At 43.7% G+C, this 15,635-nt stretch overlaps 1 protein-coding gene across 13 annotated transcripts in view; it reads right to left on the reverse strand.

Annotated features, from left to right (window-relative positions):
• Positions 1-15,635, reverse strand: part of CACNA1G (calcium voltage-gated channel subunit alpha1 G) — a 333,398-nt gene that overhangs the window by 129,101 nt on the left and 188,662 nt on the right. For all 13 annotated transcript variants that reach the window (XM_081850628.1, XM_081850622.1, XM_081850626.1 and 10 more), the window contains exons 6-9: positions 12,640-12,931; positions 12,143-12,235; positions 8,751-9,549; positions 4,288-4,649 (exon numbers count right to left, since the gene is read on the reverse strand). In XM_081850628.1, coding sequence (XP_081706754.1) covers positions 4,288-4,649; positions 8,751-9,549; positions 12,143-12,235; positions 12,640-12,931 — 1,546 coding nt within the window. The remainder of the gene's footprint in view (positions 1-4,287; positions 4,650-8,750; positions 9,550-12,142; positions 12,236-12,639; positions 12,932-15,635) is intronic.

Raw genomic sequence — 15,635 nt, forward strand, 5'->3', positions numbered from 1 at the left:
TTGGGGTGCGGGTATGTGTGCGCACCCCTGAGGATGTTCTTAGATCTACCTTTCTCACTGGAGGCCCAAGTGGGTACAGCAACTACTTTTGGCTGGTTCTCCAGCTACAAATGTGTCTGGCCAGGGAGAGCCTCACCCCTTTGACTCATGCATAGGGAAACTTAAGGCTGGATGACTGTAATACACTCTCTGTGGGGCTGGCCTTACAGCTAGTGCAGCAGCTGCAGCTAGTGCAGAATGTTGCAGCTAGATTGCTTCCTGGAGACCTTTTCATGCACATGTTAACATCTCTCTTACATTTGTTGCTATACTGGCTCCCAATATGCTGCTAAAGCTCTCAAGAGCAGGCTATTTTAAGGAAAATCTTCTCCCACATTATCTGACACCATCACTGAGGCCAGCTAGAGGCCCGCATGGCTGTGCTGCTGCCTTGAAAGGTTCATCTTGCAATTACCAGGGATATGGCCTTTTCCATTGTGACGCTATCTCTGTGGAATCATCTCCCCTCTGAGTTATGGTAGGCACCCACATTAATCCCTGCTGCATATGGAGATTCAGGGGGTTGGTTAATTTCTAACTTTTTCCCTAGTTCCAGGAATTTAGGGGAGTCTTGCTCCCCCCCCCCCAAACTTATAACAATATCAACCTTTCTGATACCAAATTATTCCACTTCATAGAACTGACAAAGCCAGGGTTCAGTGTGTATGGAAATACTTGTGTTCTATATTAGGCAAAAGAGCCTCATATAAAAACTAATAAAGTCAATTGCTCATAAGGTCCTTCATTTCTTTTTAAACAACCTATCCATGCAGATACATTTGGTGACATTGATTTGTTTGTTCTTAAGGGTTTTTTTTTTAGGGGGGGGAAAGGTCACATTCACCATTTATAATCTCAGCAGAAGGGCCAGAGCTATCAATTCTCAGCTCTAATTCCCTATCTCATAACTGTCAGATTATGAAACTGCAAACTGTAAGCCTCAGGAGTTTACAGAAAAACATCTCCTTATTCTCTCCTGCCGCTTTAATCAGATGAATTAATAAAAGCAGGATTCAACATTTGCTATTCACTCCAATATTGAGGGGAGCAGGAGCGGAGGGAAATAGGACATTGGATTCTCTAATCTTTTCTTAAAAAGAAAAGAAAAAGAAGATAGCACACTGAAACTCACTGAGTACTCACTTACCAATCACCTTTCTACCCCAGTCCCAGGTTTTTCCAACTATGACATCTTTTAAGCCTCTCTGAGTGCATCACATAATCACCTTCTGTCCATAAGGCAACAGTCTACTCTATTTTGCCTTGAACACAACTGCAATACTGTGTCCAATTCTGGGCACCACAATTTTAGAAGGATGTTGCCAAGCTGGAACGTGTGCAGATGAGGGCAACCAAGGTGATCAAGGGTCTGGAAACCAAGCCTTATGAGGAGCGCTTGGATGAGCTGGGTATGTTTAGCCTGGAAAAGAGACTGAGAGAAGGTATGATAGCCATCTTCAAAATATCCTAAAGGCTGTCACATGGAAGAGGGAGCAGGCTTGTTTTCTCCTGACCTGGAGGGTAGGACGTGAACCAATGGCTTCAAGTTACAAGAAAGGAGATTCCGACTAAACACACAGAAAAGCTTTCTGACAGTAAGAGCTGTCTGACAGTGGAACAGTCTCCCTCGGGAGGTTGTAGACTCTCCTTCCTTGGAGGCTTTTAAGCAGATGTTGGATGGCTATCTGAGAGGGATGCTTTAGCTGAGATTCCTGCATTGCAGGGAGTTGGACTTGATGACCCTTGAGTCCCTTACAACTCTACGGTTCTATGATTCTATATTCCTAGGGACACTGGTGCTACAGGTTCTACTGCCTAGCAGACCCACCTCTCTCTCTAATCAACTGCAACCTTTCCCCAGCCTGGTATGCTGAAAATGCTGTTGGATTCCAACTCCCAACAACCCTTCCCAGCATGACCAATGTCAGCTGAGCAGTGAGGGTTGCAGTCCAACAACATCAGGAGGACCACATGCTCCCCACTCTTTCCTGGTGGCAAACTCTTTCCCATGGGTGTTCCCAAAGATAGTTTATTTTTTAATCACCATGAGAAAAGCACACCAGGCAACATGATTGCTTCTCTTGCATGCCCTTGGTGAGTTTTCTGTTATGGTAAGAGGGAAGGGCAGAGGAACTGCTAAGGTTGTCTCCCCATCACAGGAAGCAATACCTGAATTAGACAGAGATGACATTTCCCTCTGTGATTCAAACTATCAAAAATGAAGAATGTGAACTTTGCATCAACTTTTCTAGTTTCCCCTCCAGACTCCAAAGGAATGATCCACTTGGTACTATTATTAAAAGAATAACGAATTTCAAAAGCAATCCATCAATCCTTATTTCAGCTATGGAGACAAATTTTGAGTAAGGTCAAGGAAGGAAGGTCAAACAGCATGTGACAGATCCTAAGAGGACCTAAGTGTGCCTTTCCATTTAAGGCATAACGAAAACAAAGGTTAATCAGCCACATTGCATTAAGATTTCAGAAAACATGCTTGCTTGAAAGGACACATTTAGCACACCAAAGGGGCCTCAGCCACTATAATGTACAACCACTGATGCATTAATACACCAGGATGGCACTAGGATCTACAATTATACCTGCAGAATTTGGTTTGCAGCTACTATTCTGACACAGGGAGCTACAAAAGGAGAAGTAAAGCAACTGCATTAAACAGTAAGCGACTATGCCAATAGGGAAGGGGGAGCTAGAAAAGAAGAAAAATGAGCACATCTGAAGGACAGCTTGTTTAATAGGTTCAATTATGTTCAGTACGTTCAATGCAACTTGCTTCCAAGGGGCAGAGTAATCCTAACCAAGGTGTGCCTGATCAGTGTAGCCACTGCTGCATTTGCAACCCCACTGCTTATGCTGGCTGAGGCATAAGATAGTAGCAGAGGAAACTCTGCTCAGTGCAAGAAGAGTCTGGAGCAGGTGCAGTGATCGGTCTCAATGCTGGATTGGGTGGAATGTCGTCAAGTGTCAGCCGTGTACCCAGCTCAGGATACATTGGATTCCAGGCCAGCAAAACCACTCCTCCTCTCCTGAATGCTCTGTTGGGGGACTTTCCTTGGATTACTGTTGATGAGAATATAACCTGCAGGAACTCCACCTGCCCATGCTTTCATTAGGTGGGACAGAGAGCTCCATATGGGAGGAGTGACACTGACATCACTAGGGGTGGAGCTCTTTATGAAGATGCCACCAGGTCAGTGATGTCTCTAACCACCTTATGAGACTTTATTCCTTTTTTAATATTATGTTGAAAAACATATTTAAAATTTTCCATGACCTCTGAAATTAAATGGAATGACAAGAATTTAGGACTCTGTATGGGAAGTGGGGGACAAAGTCAACCTGATGTTTCAGGGGGAAAGTTGGGTTTCACAGAACTAGAAGCCAAAGTATTTGATCGACCCTTTGACACTGAACAACACTGACACAGACCTATGGGAACTGGAGTAGGTTTTAAATCAGCAACTGTACATAACAACCATGTACCACTTGCCAGTAAGAGAATGTAATCAGTGCTGGCATTTTTAGTTTGGTCACATCAACTGTGCACCAAAGCAGACACATTTTGAAATAAAGGGCACCCCACAATATGACTGACTGGAGCAAAATCATGTCTAAGTATTGGAATACACCATAACCCAAATTGTATGGGGAAGCCTGCATTAAAAAACACAAAACACCACCAAGCATGCAATTACAGTACTTATTTCACGAAACAGCTTGCATATTTCATGACATGTTGTTTGCAAGTTAGCTATTATAAAATCAAATGTAAATGATTTATTGAGGTAAGCAAATAGTCTTGTGGCGTTTGGAGAATTACTGTGAAAATGCAAAAAGAGAAAGAGAGAGAGAGAGCAAAGCATTGTAAAGACGGCTTCACTTGCTTACATCCTCAGACCAACAAGTGTCACTGAACTCTATTCACCACACCGACAAAGCTGCAGTTCTCCACACTAAGTAGCACAACCAGAAATGCTCCCCCAAGATCTGCAGCTTTGTTGCCCTTGCAGAGCTTCAGAGCTTCATTAACAACAGACCAGAACAAACACAGCTAAACAGAGCAAGGCATGAAAGTAAGAGGTCAGCATGAATCGATGCTGTGTGGTACGAAATCCCACTCAAGGGGCTAAGAGCAGAACCAGGATGGAGCTAATGAGGCCACCATTTGGGGTGCCTTGGCTGCAGGGAGAGTCTAACTATAACTACTAAAGTACAGAGGGCTCTGCTTACCTGCTCGTGATACTCAATCCCCATGCTGAGGGTATTGATCAGGATAGCTATCATGATCCCACGGCCAAAGTACTTGCTATCTACAATCTTCCGAAACGTCTCACAAACCACCTTCCAGAAGGCTAGGAATTTTAAGGTGTTTCTTCCCCGAGCTTTCCAGCGCTGAGGGTCCCTCTGATCACTGTAGTGAGCGTCCTGAGTAAACTCATATACCCCGTCGCTGTCAGAATCTCCCACTTCATTGTCCACCAGCTCTGGATCGTTAGCCAAGGTCTTCATGCAGTATGGACAACTATCTGGGTTGCAAGTATTGTTGGGTTTCCCAGACTGGCTGGAAATCTTGCAGGAACTTTGACAAGCACCTGAAACAGGGACAAAGAAAACCATACCCTCTGTTATTTCACTAAAAATCTTGGAAATCTCTTTCTGGAGCAGCCGAACAATGTTGGTGTCCAACTGCAGTTTTTGTAAGTTCAATAGTTTCACACCAGATGTATGTGGAGAACCTCTGCCCCGTTTGAGTGGTTATCTCCAACCAATGCAAAAACAGTATGCGTGTATAACTTTTACCATGGCTAGAACAACATTTGAACCATAATTTTTGACTGTCTACTGAACCTGAATCAAGACCCTTACTAAGAGATTGATAAGAGGGAGGATACATTAGATTCTAAAAACCTGGTGATTTTTGATGCTAAGCATCAGCCTGCCCCCTGCATTCTCCAGCATGTTGTCAGAAAGGTCAGTCCCAATTTAATGAGAAGAGAATTGAAGGGCACAAGTCAAAGAGAGCAAGAGGTGGGAGGATGGGAAAACACAGAAGTGGGACATCAAATGAGCCAGAGGGGCCCTTTCAGGAATGGCTTAAACAGTCTCTGTTGAGAAAACTAGATCAAGTGCTGCATATATATGCTGCAACTGAAAAAGGAGCTACATTCCAGTTTCTCCTTCCTCTTCCATAGCTTCTAGAACTCGTTGCCAGGTATGAGATCCCAAGGGACCTCGTTTCCCTATCATTCCCTCCCCAGCAATTGTCAGCCAATGATTTGGAGGGCTGTGACACAAGTTAAGTTCTGCTAGATATTACAGGTAGGGGAACTACCAGACACAATTTCACTTGCAGGCAATGTGTTTGCTGTCACTTCTGCTTACATCCTGGGGTTCCGCCACTAGCGAGGAAACATGCACCAGCCAGTAAGCTATTATAATGAATGCAGGCAAGGTTTCATTTGAAAGAAGCTTTGTGCAGAAATTAGGCCTGTTCTGCTGCTTCTTTAAAAATCTCCATTGGTCAGAATTCAGAAGCAACTCATGCAACACATAGCAAGAGACCCATAAATGGCTACCATTCTACCTATGGGGATGCTTTAGGTGTCTCAGCCTGATTCAGCACAAATAGTAGGATTACGTTGTAGAATGTAGGTATCACAGTGAAGTGTGTGCGTGCATGTGAGCTGCCAGAGATGATGGCCCAGTTTCAACTAGCCCAGCGTGCTAGCAGAAGCCTGTGCAGGGGCTCACACTAACACAACAGGGCTCCCCTCCTCTCCTCCCCCCATGCACCACCACACCTCCCCCAGATCTGGTCTGGAGGTTTGGGAGAACCCTGAGAAGAGAGCACAGGGCTAGGAGAAGGAAAGATCATTGCACCCGGCAAGCAGAATTCTTGCACTGATGTAACAATCATAAGAGTATGATGTTAAATTCCTCCCAGTGGTCTGGACACCATTTTCCCATAGGACCATTGTTTTTGAAAAGCATCTTCCAAAATACAATTCTGCAGGAGGAATCTGGAAACTCCTCAAAATGTTGAAACTTAAAAATGCTCTCCAACCTAATTTCTGTTGCGTTTTCTTCAAACAGAAGCTTCAGTGGTGTACATATAAATTGGGCAAGTATTTCTCTATGGAGCAAGACCTATGAGGTCAGAATTGTCAGCTCTCATCACTGCAACCCAACACCCTTCATAACAACACAGCATGCTCTATGTTTTGTGATATGCTGATTTAAGACGGCCTTTCATTTTTCATACTCTAAAGCTGAGAGGAGGAGGTAAAGACACTAAAACATTTATGTGTTTATATATACAGGGTGAGTCTTTAAAAGAGGCCCCATAGATACAGAGTACATGTGTTCCACGGGGCCCCTTTTAAAAGACTCAGCCTATATATAGCTATAGGACATGCACCCACAAACAGATGACACAGTTTATCCTATTATATCTCACCTCCTTAAACTCATGACCTAAGAGCAGATAGGATACTTGGTGTGTGTCTGTCTGTCTGTGTGTGTGTGTGTGTGTGTGTGTAATATCCTCTGAATTTCTTCACTTTATCACCTATACAAAAGAAGAAAATCCATGATACTGCTCATTTCCACACCCTAATTTATTGGAAGGACAGATCCTGAAGCTGAGGCTCCAATACTCTGGCCACCTCATGAGAAGAGAAGACTCCCTGGAAAAGACCCTGATGTTGGGAAAGATTGAGGGCACAAGAAGAAGGGGACGACAGAGGATGAGATGGTTGGACAGTGTGATCGAAGCTACTAATATGAGTTTGACCGAACTGCAGGAGGCAGTGGAAGATAGGTGTGCTCTGGTCCATGGGGTCACGAAGAGTCGGACACGACTAAACGACTAAACAACAACAATTGCTAAGCCACGAATGTCTGCTAACTAACTTTTAAGATGAAAAAGAGAGAGAAAAGAATGAGTGACAGCTGTCCACTGCCAAGAGTTCACAGTCACCTCATTACACATTTGGCTATTAAGTTAAAACAAAAAGCAATCAGCTCTTCTGGCACCTGGAATATTAGGAGCTGTAATTAGAGACAAGCACTGCAGCCAGCAAGCTGCTTGGGTGTTCCTGCTGTTTGCTGATACTTCAGCATTAACAACTTCCCCCTAAACATATCATTCTCAAATCATTTCTTGCAATGGCTGAGGCCAGCTGACAGATGGTACCCCACCAGACGACAAGGATACAAAGAGTCTCCCGTTTGTGCTGGCTATGGTGGAATGAAGAGTTTGTCTCCAGAATGCACCTCTGACCCAGTTGTAATGTCTCTTTCATTTCGAAGCCAGCAGGGGAAACTCCCATGGCTGATATAAGGCAGATAATAAGATTTTGGCTACCTGGCCCTACACCGCATCACATCCAGACAGTTTTTCTTATGGATCTCTCTAATGGCAAACATCATGTTCTGCTCATGTGTTAAAGGGGAAAGCATCATACACATCTGCATATATACTCATAGGTGTGTGGCTGCCTACCAAAACATATCATGTTCAGAAAGAGCAGCCCTTACAAGTTACATAATGTGCAGCCTGATCCTATGCATGCTTGTTTGAAAGCAAGTCCCACTGTGCTCAGTTGGGTTGGCTGCAGTGCACTCCCAGGTAAGTGTGCTTAAGACTGCAGCCTAAGAGGTCACCTTCCTAAGAAATTAAGGAAGAATGACCAAGTCATCAGACTGTTCTTCACTGTTATGAAAGAAAATGGACATAGGCAGGAAACAGATGCAAAGACAAATTCACTTTCTGGGTACAAAGCCCTGAATATTTGCACATTTGCAATGATGTGCATCAGGGATCGGGAGCCTGTAGCCTACAGGTGTTGTTGGACTCCAGTAACCATCAGTCCCAGCCAGCATACATACATGAACAAAGTTCTTGCTTTCCTCTCTCATTGCTTTTAGACAAATATTAAGGCAACGGCAACTCTCAGAATGATGGAATGACTGCTCCAACTAGATAGGAGGCCTACAAGTCACCACCTTGACATAATGTGTCCTGCAGATGGAGAAAGTATGGAAACAGCACTTCTGTCTCCAACACATAGGCCCAGAGAAGGATGTTTAGAGCACTGGTCTTTAACTGGTGGCTTAGGGCCTGGTTTTAGGTGGGTCGTAACAGCAGCATGGCCCCCATACAAATATGTGGTTAAAAATTAATTAAGAAGGTCCTCAAATGAATATTTGGGTTAAAGGTGGGTCCCTCCTCTGAAAAGGCTGAAGACTGCTGACTTAGAGCAGGTGGGTCAGGTCTGGAATGCTTTCTTCATAACATTCATTTTTCTCTCCATCTTACTGAGGGGCACAGAACAGCCGACTTACTATCAACACAAATTTGCTTAACATGCTACTTTGTTACAACCAATTTGAAAAAAATAAAGCTCTATCTTTTCATTCTCTGCCCCCATTTCATGTTTTCCAGTGGGGCAGGTTGGGAGGAGGTAATCGACACACCCAAAACGAATTATTTCCGATGAACGGGTTTTGTTAGAACCTTATAAACTAACTTCTGTCTTAGTTCTGAACTGAGGACAACCCGAATCATCCCGAATCTCACCTGACCCTAATCAATGGCAGCCCTGCCTGGAAAGGTAAGTTAGGGATGAACAGCGGCTTTGCCTTCCATCTAGGTGATATCTTAGTGGCTGACACTCTACCCAAACACTTACCAGTGCTCTGTGTCTCCAGTAGCTTCTGCATTGGACTATACGGTCCCGGGGGGATATTAAGGTTCATCAGGGTGCTGGCCCCAGGGTTCAATGTGGGCTCTGCTAAACCTTTTTCTTTTAGCAGTTCATGGGAGTTACTTGGGTGTACAGTAGGGTAGACCTTGCTGCCAACCACAGTCCTGGGAAGCACCTCTGGCCCCGGTAAGCTGAGACCAGGCTGAGGCGGGAGAGATGATCTGCAGCGAATGGGCTCAAAATGACAGTCTGCATGGTAGATGCTGTGAACGGACTCAGCGTTGCTGGCAGTGGGGTGAGGATTGGCTGTTGGAGGGAGCATCAGCCTATTTGCACCATTGTGAAGCGAGCTGGTTTCAACGTCGCTGATTTCAGGGCTGGCGCGCGGTGCCTGAAGGCTTCCATTGCCCAGGTGATAGTGGTGGTGGTGGTGATGGTGGTGGTGAATGAGATGATGCACTGAGGACCTTTTCCGCGGCCGGTGTTTACACGGCTGCCGCTCTGCACTGCTCTTGCTACCCGGGCTGGAGAGAAACCCCATCCTCACCCCTGTGGTTCGGTAGACCTCCACCAGTTGCTTGCTGGCTTTACGGAGGACGTAGACGAGATATTTGAGGAGTTCGTCATAGCAGCTCCCCGGCTCTGAGAAGCTGGCCAGAGTGCTAGCATTGGAGAGGTAGCGGATTCGCTGTTCCTTCATCAGCTGGCTCTCCCGCTGCTTAGTCTCCGAGAACTGAGTTGCTATGACCACTAAGCAGAGGTTTATCATGAAGAAAGAGCCCACCTGTAAGGGAAGGAGGGATGTGTCAGTATTCCTACAACCAGGGAGGAAGCCTGAAGCAAGTGTGTCTGAGAGAGAACTAGTCATTAAAAAAAATATCTTCAAAACTAGAGCTGAGCTAGCGTTTCTCTGAAGACTCCCTCCCCCCTGCCTCCCCAGGAACATTTCTAAGATATTTTCTTTTTCTGAACCCCCTAGTAAAAGAGAACCACTTCATGGAATTTCCCACCACCATTTATTTTGGTAGCAGCCACTATTCCTACGTCTACCACCCCAGCAAACCACCACCATTGCCCTGATACAACACTAGGTCATGTGGTCCAATATGGTTGGTGATGCTGCCACTGGCAGTGGCAGAGCCAGTGCTAATGGAAAACCCCAAGAAACTGTTGGAAAACTTGTCACCTTGGAAAAATGGTCCTCTTCTCTCTCTCCCCCCCCCCATCAGTATGCAAATAGTGGGCAATTTCAAGTGATACTCTGCTCACAGTTCTATTCAAAACCAACTTAAAAAGACCAAACAAGTATTATCTCATCACACGAAGAAAAACAAAACTCTGACATCAAATCTCTCAATCGTCTGCCCTCAATACTATGGTCTGAAGGGCACAGGATAATCCGGCATGGGGTCTGGTCAGTGCCTGGAAGGAAGACTTATTGGGACTAACAAGGGGACAAACTTAATAGGTTTGGATCCAGATTTAAGTTGATTCCCTTTGATTTCAATGGGAGTTGAAGTCATGAATAACTGGTCCCATTGACTAACTGGTTCCTGCCTCCATGACTGCCTGCCTGCACTGCTCATTTGCTTCCCCACACTGCTTCTGGGTCCAGGCCGCTCCATTACACGGAGGAGAGGTCAAGGCAAGTGGAGGTTGCTCCTCCTCCTCTTGTAACTGGTCCTACGCTTGGTGAGGGCAGGTGAACAGAGGATAGTGACACCAGAAAGCAAACACAGGGTGAAGGTGTTGCAGGGGCCATCAGGGAGCCCTTTGCTAGGCTACAGGCCTTGGCAACTGCCCAATAATGCCAACTCCTGACACCGATCCAAGCTGTCTCCTTTTGTAAGTCTACAGCTCTGTTATCCAGAGGTGGTGTGCTTATGTATACGAAACTACACTGATGTTTTCAGCCTCAGGAGTCACTCAGGAAGTGCACCTGTGTCTAAAAATCACAATATGGGAAGTAGCTGACAACAAAGCCTAGTGTCATGTAATACAAAACATAGCCCCAAACCCCGTCCCAGTCAAGAGCAGTCATCATCACATTCTGTGTGTGACTCACACGGGGTTAATATTCCCTGCCCTGTTCTTTTCTTTCCTTCCACGTCAAAGACTCTCAAGCTTCCTCACCTCAGGGACACCCACTCCTCAGTCCCGCAGATGACACAAAGAGCTCAAAGAAGAAGGGAGATTTATTGTGACTTAGAAGGGTTTCTCTAATTTTTGCTTCCCGGTAGTCAGCGCTTACTTATTATCACAATTAAGTAGCATTTCTTTCTCCCATGCATTTACTTTTCAGGACAGATTTTTCCCTTGCAGAGAGGATTGGCAGCTTTGCAAACAGATCTCCCGCTTTGTTAACTGGAATTGCGGAGAGGCTGTAACCCAACTACAGCAGCTGTCTGCAGCAAAAGATTGGATATTTTACTCTGAAACAGTCTTTTCATCAGGCTGCATTTTCAGGAGATCATGATCATCATTCAGCTTTGAAAAGGACCTAGTAACTAGCCTCCTATAGTATACCTTCAGATATATGATCCATGCATCTCACCTGAGCAGCAGGAAGATGCCGATTCATTTTCCCTTTCATTGCCATCAAGGAGGAAAGGAAACATACAATCTGTTCATACCCCACATGCTTATGAGACTGCAAGTCAGTGCACCTTGCAGCCATTTAGGTATGATTAAATATCCATCTCAGCCTAAGGAATCTAGAATGATCTTAGCAAGCTGACCTCTAAGTGTGTTTACAGTGCCTAAGACCAAGTCACTTTGTTTCTGATCAAAACAGAACAAATTGTTCCGGGGTTTATAAACATATAAATGTTCTTTATCCATGTGTGCTATCACCTGTAATACTATGGGGTGTATCTGTGTATCTGGGCCACCGCCCAGCTAAAGTTAAGCATTTTTCTGTTCCACTGATTTCAACACGAGTTAAACATGTGCTAACTCCTGTCACTGAAATCATATGACAAAAGTACTTAGCCTTGGCTGAATCATGTAAATAATGTTTATGCTGGCCTCAGATGTTGCAAAATGCCTTTTGAAGCAGAATGCCATGTGTATGCTATGCTGCAAATCAACAAACACCTCATGCCTCATTGCTTTCCATTACTTTCTTCTTACTACCCGTAGACCTTCACTATCACTTTAGTCAGTTGGTGCTCTCATTTGCCACATCTCTCTCTTGCGCACAAGAGACACAGGGAGGGAAGTTGGAACGCATCCTTTGCTAATGGGCTACCAACTCTCTCAGGCTTCGCTTATAACTCTCCTTTGCTCTGTCAGCCCCCCCCCCCGCCCGTTTCTTTCCCTTATAACTCTTGAGTGCAACACCTCTGGTTGCCATGAAGACTAGAGAGATAACTCACAATGATCAGGAGAATGAAATATATGAAGTTGTAGAACGAATGAGCATCCATGACAAAGTACATAATATCTACCCAGCCCTCCAGAGTGATGACCTGTAGGCAAGAGAAAAGGAAAAGGAAGGCATCAGTTAGCTTGTACCAGCGGATGCAGGACTCTCAAGAATAGGAAGCACGGGCAGGCATCTGTGGATGTTCAAGAAGATACACCAGTGCTATTACTTATACTAGGTCATCTGTCACATCTCTTAACACAAAGGCTATGAAATCACTAAAGAATGACAAAACCCCAAAGTAAAAAATCATTTCATACAAGTGTCAACCCCATGCTTGATAGAACTGAAGAATAACAACTGGCAATTCTCAACCACAAATTATTATTCTTTGCATATAAAAAATTACTTCAGGACAAGAAGTAAAGGTTGACCTAGCTTTCCCTGTCACTGAAGGATAACCTTTTGATACAGCAAGCTTGGAGTCAGTTGAGTCCCTTTGTTCACCTGAAATATTGCAATCCATGCATATCCAATGTTATCGAAATTGATTGCTCCTTTGAAAGGGTTGTGCTCCCCTGCAGAGCAGTTTGTGTAATACTGGTTCCAGTTGACACAAGAGGTGTTTGTGGTGTCGTTGTAGGAATAATAGTCCAAGGTGCATTGCAGACCTTCTTCCCTCCTTGTTGGGATGTCGCGACAGTAACGCATCCCATTCTCTCGAGGCTGAGAGCAGATAAAAGGGCTTTCATCTTCATTCTCTGTCTGGTAGTAGGGTTCCACCTCGATTGTGTAAGGGCTTAAAGGAAACAGAAAAGTGCAGGTTAAATACCCAGTATCAGCCTGTGTGTGTGTGTGTGTGTGTGTGTGTGTGTAGGGGAAATGAAGGAAACCTATTTCTATATAACTGAGGGATGCATAGTGGTGTTAAAGGGCAACAGACTGGAAAATGTAAGAGGAAAGTACTCATTCACAAAGTTAACAGGGTAACCTGTGGAACTCATGGCCCTAAGATGTTACAAGGGTGAATAGGATAATTGGGTTCAGAAAAAGCCTTTACACAAATTAATTGAGGGTTAGGGCATTTTGACTGTCTGGGAGTACAATTTCATTTTTCCAGATGTCTTTAAACTATGGATATTTTGAAGTTCATAATGAATAGCATATCACTCCAAAATGGCTCTTTCTTGAACAATTTCATCTAAACTGCTGGGGATCAGCTATCAGAGACTGGGATGAATGGTTGAAATTTTCTGATTCTAGTACATCCATTATTATGCTTTTGTGGACTGCGTACAGCAACTGAAGTTATTTGAGGGAAACTAAAATAATAATAATAAAAAATCTGGTTTGCATAATTATTGAAATACTGTACAGTATTTAAGTAAGAGCGAAAAATGCTCAAGGTCATGACCATTAGTAATCTAGCCTTAAGTGCTCAGGATAAACATTAGTCAAGATGGTCATGAACTTCTCTTACCATTCCAGTAGCAAAGGTAGGGAAGAGAGGGTGCAAGAAAGCAGGCAACAGCCTGGTCTATCTAAGCTTGCTTTTAACGAGTTTACATTTTAAAATCTTGTGTGTTCTATTGGCTCAACAGCTTGCAGCTTTCAAACTAGTGTTGCCCTTAAAAATAAAGAAATAGATTTGTTTATACCTTGTCCATTTTTTTCAGTCAACTAATGCCCTCCCACCCCAACCTCCCAGGATTGGGTTAGGTAAATAATGGGCTTTATAATGTGATATATTGATGTCTTCCCACCCCACTCTCAATATTTTCATTGTGCATTCTCAAATGTCAATTTAGATGAATAATGGTATTAAAAAAGGACTGACTAGGCAGGCGTTTTTCAGACTAGAGGTAGATGGTGAAAAACCCTTACTGGGATTCAGAATATCTTTAAAAAAAATGCTACTGTTGCTTTCTAAATACTTCCCTTCACATGGCAGGCACCACTTGTGTTTCTGGCATTAGAAATGAACATTACTTCAGAAGATGCTACTGGTATAATAAGCCAGTTCAATGCATTCGCCCTGATATGGAAAGGGAAGTAAGTGCTGACTTGTTGGGAATTAGCATACTCCTGCCTCAATAAATGGCTACTTCGCTGATGCCACAAGGACTCATTGCAAAAAGCTGGTGGAGCTATATTTAAGGCGAGTTCAGCCCGGTTAATTCCTGAAGTATTGCTTTTAATGCCACTGGAAGCTAAGCTGAAATCCTGGCATTCTGGTTCAATTAAATTCAGACCAGTAGCTGCTGTGTTGGATATACCCAGAATTGATCAGCAATTCATTTACTTTATTGCCAATTTACCTAGAGGGATTTTGCATGTTAATGAAATCCTAGCTCCCTTTGATAGAGGGAGTGGAAGCAAAAAAACAACAACAAAAAATGACAGAAGACTTGCACAAGTTTGGGAGCCAGGAAAACACATGCGTGTATACACCTAACTTCTGCACTATTTTGAGAGCCACTTCTGATCCAGCTTAATGCTGCTCACGTCTTAAAAACGTAACTGGAGAATAGACTGGAAAGTTCAACTCCGTAACATCTGGAAAATTCTGGACTTCCTGTACATTATCAGCAGAATGTTGTGTTCAAACCTGCTTAGACTGTTCAAAAGTTACCAATATGCACTACATTTTCCCCACTCCAGCCCACTTCTCCTTGCTTGAAAACAGCCTTGAGATTCACTACGGAAATCATCAAACCAATTCATAGTAAGTTGGTAATCTATAAGTAACATTGAAATTAATGAGACATCAGTGTGACTTTTGGATCAGGCTCAACAAAGGTGTAACCATTTGAACACGCTAAGGTCCAATGTAAATGTATTCTTAACGCGCCATGAAAGTATTTCTTATCATCGTTCACTATTTGGGAACATTGCCTACTAATAATGTCTGACACAGTACTGATAATCATAAATCACAACAATCATAAATCAACAAGACACACTTCACACTACACACTTCAAAGATGTATTTTGTTAACAGGTACCAACATTATTAATAAAAATCACTTGCTTATATTTTTTATGGAATTACCTTTGCGTGGGGTGTGGGTTGCTACTCTTAAAAAATCCTGTTGCTAAGAAGTATAGCCAAAATGGTGCCCTCCCTATGTTGTTGTGACTTCTAACTCACATCAGCCTCAGCCAGCATGACCAATGGTCAGGAATGACGGAAGCCAAAGTCTGGAAGGCAGCATGTTGGCTACTCCTGCTCTCCAAGAAGGAAAACTAGGAAAAGAACCTGTGAATCTTGCACCAAAAAACATACCACAGCAAGAAAGTTGAAGTGATAATATGCAAACTGAGTGTTCACCCACAAAGACAAGCAAACAGAATGGAGGAAACAGTGGCAGCATGTCGCAGACTCCTCAGATCTTGCTGGGATTAGCATGTTTATCTAAAGAAACTCCTTGCCTCACCACCATACACATATAAAACCCCTATGCAAGCATATCCTAAGAACGTTAGGTGCCTCATTCATACTT

The sequence above is a fragment of the Podarcis erhardii genome (genome assembly GCF_964252035.2).
Source record: "Podarcis erhardii genome assembly, chromosome: 2".
Lineage (NCBI taxonomy): Eukaryota > Metazoa > Chordata > Lepidosauria > Squamata > Lacertidae > Podarcis > Podarcis erhardii.